This window comes from Dromiciops gliroides, chromosome 5 (assembly GCF_019393635.1).
Source record: "Dromiciops gliroides isolate mDroGli1 chromosome 5, mDroGli1.pri, whole genome shotgun sequence".
Classification (NCBI taxonomy): domain Eukaryota; kingdom Metazoa; phylum Chordata; class Mammalia; order Microbiotheria; family Microbiotheriidae; genus Dromiciops; species Dromiciops gliroides.
In genome coordinates, this window is record NC_057865.1 from 214783235 (window position 1) to 214789319 (window position 6085).

General features: G+C 42.5%; 1 protein-coding gene across 1 annotated transcript; it reads left to right on the forward strand.

The window, feature by feature from the left end:
- The first annotated feature begins 317 nt into the window (after positions 1–317).
- TEX49 (testis expressed 49) lies at positions 318–4246 on the forward strand. Its single transcript, XM_043967640.1, has 4 exons — positions 318–328; positions 2716–2867; positions 3400–3544; positions 4142–4246. Exons 1-4 carry the CDS (start codon positions 318–320, stop codon positions 4188–4190), a joined length of 357 nt encoding a protein of 118 aa, XP_043823575.1. The 3' UTR covers positions 4191–4246.
- The last annotated feature ends 1839 nt before the right edge of the window (positions 4247–6085 follow it).

Consider the following 6085-nt stretch of genomic DNA (forward strand, 5'->3'; position numbering starts at 1 on the left):
TTCTCAAACTGTGGGTTGCAACCCTATATAAGTTCACTTAACTAAATGTGGGGGACACAATGTTTGATTCGTATACCTGTTTTATATATTTATGTGCCCAGGGTTGCGTAAAAATTTTTGGGCAACAAGGGGTCATGAGTAAGAAAAATTTAAGAAGCCCTGGACTATGTGATAATGCAGGAAAGTAGTTTGGAACAAATTGAAGAACATCACCAGTGGAGTCCCACAGGGTTCTGATCCTGGCTCTGTTCTGTTCAATGGTCTTTTTATTAGTGATCTGTATTCAAGCATGGATGGCATAGCTTATCCAATTTACCATGAGGCTGGGGTATGTAGCTGATACACTAGATGACAGAGTCAGAATAAAAAAAAGTTCAATGGACAGAATGGTAGACTGAAGTCATTTGAGATAAAATGTAATAGAGCTAAGCATAAAGTTCTGAAGTTGAGTTCAAAAGTTCAACTATACAAGTTCAAGATCCTAATGGGTAAGTGGAACATGTCTGGAAAGCAATTCATGTGTGATCCAAGATAATTCTGAAGGACTTATGATGAAAAATCCAATGTATCTCCAGAAAAAACAGATAAAGTCTGAATGTAAATCAAAGCATACCTTTAAATTTTAATTTATTTTTCATGCTTGTTTTTTTGGTCTGTGTTTTCTTTTACAACATGACTAATATGGAAATATGTTTTGCATGACCGAGTATGTATAACATATAAAATTGCTTGCCTTCTCAATAAGAGGGAATGGGAAGGGGGCAGCTAGGTGGCACAGTAGATAAAACACCAGCCCTGGAGTCAGGAGGACCTGAGTTCAAATCCGGCTTCAGACACTTAACACTTACTAGCTGTGTGACCTTGGGCAAGTCACTTAACCCCAACTGCCTCACCCAAAAAAAAAGAGGGAATGGGAGGGAGGGAGAGAATTTATAGCTCAACATTTTTTTTTAAAAGAATGTTAAAAATTATTTTCACGGGGGCAGCTAGGTGGCGCAGTGGATAGAGCACTGGCCCTGGATTCAGGAGGACCTGAGTTCAAATCCGGCCTCAGACACTTAACACTTACTAGCTATGTGGCCCTCGGCAAGTCACTTAACCCCAATTGCCTCACAAAAAAAACAAACAAGCAAAAAAATTATTTTCACAAGTAATTGGAGAAAAAAGAAAATACAAAAAGAAAAAGGAATTCTTATGAAGACCTAGTGGTTTTTAGTGGACTTACAACCTCAATATGAGTCAGTAATATGATATTGCTTCCCCAAAAACTAACACATTGATAGAAACTATAATATACAGAACACAAGGTAATTTTCCTATCTCTGGCCTGATCAAACTACATCTAAAACATTATTTTAAAAGAGACATTGTAAGGGGATGCCCATCAACTGGGGAATGGCTGAACAAGTTGTGGTATATGAAATATAATGGAATACTATGGTGCTGTAAGAAACAATGAGCAGGCAGATTTCAGAGAAACCTGGAAGGACTTAAATGAACTGATGCTGAGTGAGATGAGCAGAATCAGGAGAACATTGTACACAGCATCAACAACATTGTGTGTTGATCAACTGTGATAGACTTGACTCTTCTCAGCAATACCGTGGTCCAAGATAGTTCCAAAGGACTCATGATGGAAATGCTCTTCAATTCTAGAAAAAAAAGAATTGTAAAATCTAGATGTAGATTGAACCATACTATTTCTACTTTTTTTGTTTTTCTTTTTTGAGGTTTTCCCCTTTTGCTCTGATTCTTCTTTCACAGCATGACTAATGCAGAAATATGTTAAATGTGATTGTATATATATAACATATTAGATTGCTTGCTGTCTTGGGGAGGGGTGAGGGAGGGGAGAGAGGAAGAAAAATTTGAAATTAGAAATCTTATAAAAACAAATGTTGCAAACTATCTTAACTGGAAAATAATAAAATATTTTTATGGAAAAAAAGAGACATTGGCAGTCTGGAATACATTCAGAAAATGATCATCAGAACAATAAGGGTACTCAAAATCACACATGAACATGAGTATAAGCTAAGAAACTTAATGTTTAATCAGGAAAAGAGAAAACTAAGGTGGAGATGTCTTCACACATCTGAAGAGCTTTGGAAAAGGGATTAGCATAATGGAGATTCCCAGTTTCATACTTGGTCAATTTTCTGTTTTTCTTTGTATGTTAACATGTTGGTCACGTTCACTAAAATAAAAAGGGACGTTAAAAATTATTTTTATTCATTCATTTATTTAGCAGATCTAGTCTGTTAAGAGTTGTTCTACTAGACCCCAGAGAGCAGAACTAGCTCAGGAAGGCAGATTTCAGTTCAATATAATAAAAACTTTCTAACCACTAGAGCTGTTAAAAAAAAATAGAATATGGGGCAGCTGGGTGGCGCAGTGGATGGAGCACCGGCCGTGGAGTCAGGAGTACCTGAGTTCAAGTCCGGCCTCGGACACTTAACACTTACTAGCTGTGTGACCCTGGGCAAGTCACTTAACCCCAATTGCCTCACTAAAAAAAAAAAAAATAGAATAGTCTGCCTTGAGGGTAGAGTTCCTCGTCACTAGAAGAATTCTTTTTTTTTTTTTCACTAGAAGTATTCTAAAAGAGACTGGTTGATTATGTGTTGAGTATGTTTTAGATGGAATTCATAATTTAGGTAGAGGTTGGAGCAGATGAGGTCTCATAACTCATAAGTCTGCAATTCTACGATGTAGAAAGCCTTCTGCTGTCATTACAGAGGAAAGGTATCTAAAGGAGTCAGTTTCTACCAAGCTGCCCCCCATCATCCCAGACGGAAATTACTGTGTGCACCAGAACAGCAATGAAAAGTACCACAAAGCCATCCGGAGGGTACAATTAAAGACATGTGAGTCCTACTGATCGGGTATTCTAGTGGTAAATGGGATTTGCCTGAGAAGAAATCAAGGCAAAAGAAAAAGAGTAGGTTGGGGTTGGTGGGGATTTTTGAAGAGGGACCACAAATAAGAAAAAAAAGTTAGTCTGTAGAAACTAGTGGAGTGACGGATAGGCTTCCAGGCTTGTAGTCAGGAAGACCTGTTTGAATGGTGCTTCAAATGCTTACTAGCCATGTGTGTGTGTGTACATACACCTATACACAAATGTTTATTGTACTTTGCAAACTTTTGAAGTACTATGTAAATGTTTGCTATTAATATTATTCTATCAAAGTCCACCAAAGAGTAGGTTTAACCTGCAGGAAAAAATGAGTTTAATTCATCTGCCAAGTATCAGATAATATAATCAGAGAGTGGAACATTTACCCCTGCTTTCTCTCAAGCCTGGGAAGAAGCCCTAGTCAGCCTAGGCTACAGTGAAGTGGTGGTTGGGATGATTCCTGATATTTCTTCTAGCTTCTTTCTCCATACCTCCACATCTAGTCCACAATCAGCTCTTTGAAGCACCTCTGACAGATGCCCAGAATTTCAGTTTCTGGATGCCACATGAACGTGGGGTGCGCCCACAAGACATTGCTCCATGGATGAAGACTCCCCGACACTGCATTATCAAAAGCCCCATAACCAGGTTTGGATGGAAGGGATTAGCCTAAAGGGACAAACCAGGAAGTAGAAGTCCCCCTGCCCCTATCTGAAGTTCTAAAGATAAGACTGAGCAGTTTTAGTTCTGGCTAAGAGCCCCTAGTAGGGTATGGCAACCAAGGGAGTGAAGGAGGGAAATGGAGGGAAGGACAGTAGAGAGGGGGTGTGTGTGCTGGGGAGGGTGATTTGGTCAGCAGAGAATAGCTCTAGCCATCAGTTTTGCCAGCTAACCTAAAAAGATGGAGTGGGGATGGGAAGAGGAGAAAATGAGCTGAAGGGTTGGGAATAGAAGATGCAGGAGCTCTACTTGTTACCAAGAGCCATCAGAAAAGACTCACTCTGAAAGACAAAACACCTTAATCTAAATCCATCTGTGAATCTGCAGTCCAGTCTGTGCATGTCTGCAGCATGTGTGTGCATGTTCCCTTGTTTTCCTGCTTGGCCTGAGTGACAGGAAGTCATACACACACTACTGCTGCTCTGGGGACACAGCAGAACACAGTGGGGAGGGACCCTCACACCTCCCTTTTTCCTCACTCCCAACTCAACCAGGCTAAAGTGAATGAACTTTTCCCTGCTCTAGGTTTGTGGATCACCTGATACTCAATGACCGCCTCTTCAGTTTATATTGAGCTGGGGCAGCAGAAGGCAGGCCTGGGGCATATATACCAAGGACTGGTACTCCAGAATGGATAGCTGGTGGGATGCAAATAGTTGGGGGGTATTTTGTGGGGGAGAAATTGCTGGGGGGGAAGGGGGAGTGGGGAGGCCCAGAGAATTACTCGAAAAGCACAAAATAAAACATGTTGGAATATAGTGTATATTTATGCTAGTGTGTGTTGGGGTTTTAGAGGGGGGAAAAACCCTAAGGCCAAGACTCCTCCAGACAGTGGTTATGAGACATGTAAGAATCAAGAGCCTAGACCCAGGGAATAACAAATGCTGAAGGCATGAAAGAACACGTATTTATGATGGGCAGAGCAGAGAAGGATAACAACATATCTGTGAGCATACACTTTCCTACTTGGTGCTGAGGCATCTCGAGGTGCCTAGAACTGCTTCTTGGCAATGAGAAAGTAGGAGAAACTTCTCCAGATTTCTTCTAGGGTCAGACTAATCCCAGCCCTTACCCAACCAAGTGCTCCCCTTCCAACTCCAGTGCCCAGAACAGCTACAGAATCAGGAGTTTTACAAAGTTTAATTTTATTGATATTTAAATATATTAAATATTTCATTGAAATACATGTTATATTATCCTCCCCACCCCTGCTCCCCACAGTGGTTAAATTACCAAACCAAACCCCAAGGTCCCCTACCTTCCCTCTCAAACCCCCTTTTGAAATAGAAGGCAGGGAGGAGATGGCACGAAGGGAAAAGGGGACCACTGGCACGAGGGGTATAAGGAGCAAATACGCCCCTTCAATTCCTGGGCAATAAGTTGGGACAGCTGGGTGTGCTCTGGGCTCGCCTACTCTGTCCAGACTTCCAGGTAGGGAGCACCTGACCATACACACTCTCTTGTCCCACTCAGCCCTACATGTTTTCTGATTTTAGGAACCCCTTTCTGTCATTTTTTTTGTACTGCATCCATGATTTCATAGATAACTGAGGGAACTCCCTCTCCCAATGTAGTCAGCACCTGCTCTGCAGCTTAAGACCATAGAGTTGCCTGGAAGTACTGAGAGGTGGTGAAGTCACCTGCCCAGGTTCATATAGGAACTGAATTCCAGCCTTCCTGACTCATAGGCCAATCCTCTTTCTACTATGCCGCACTTCCTCTCTTCTCAGTGGAGAGGTGCTATTTCCTATTTGGGCCTGCCAAGTAGGCAACATCTGGGGGGGGGGGGGAGTACCTGGTGCCCAAGCTTAGATACAGACACCTGAATCTGCCCACAGTAGGTAGCAGAGAAGGCAGGAGCACTAAAATGGGCCCAAGGATAAAATAGCCTGGGGGAGAGATTAGGTATATTTGCTTGCTCCCCTATCACCCTTTACTCTGCAGCTACCATGCAAAGTGATCTCTAAGAGTAACTCAAGTTGGTATATCTGGACTGAAGGTTCAGATAGAGAAACCAAGGCATCAGCTAGCTCAGGCCAGAGGCAGAAAGATTGGAAGAGAAGGGAGGCAGGAGGAAAAACATGATTCATGGCTTCTAATCTACTCTTCCTCCAGCAGTCCTTTTAGTCCCTTGTGGCAGGGAAGGGAGGGGACCAGGCAAACCTGGGACCCAGAGTCCAAAAGGTGGGAAAAGGCAGAGTTTAGGGTTACCCTCAAGGCCCCTAGTACTAGTGTTTGGGTCTCTATTCCTCCCTACTCTTGAAGGCATAAGGTTCCCAAGGACCAAAGTAGGGGCACCCCTAATATTCCTGAGCCATGGCCCATCATACCCCAAAGTCAGATTCAATGGGAAAAGGAACTTACAGAGACAGTCCCTTTTCACCAAGGCAGGGAGACAGTGATGGGGCACATGTAGCCTCCAAACAAATGGCACTTAGGGATTTGGCACAAAGTACAGGGCCCTGGCCC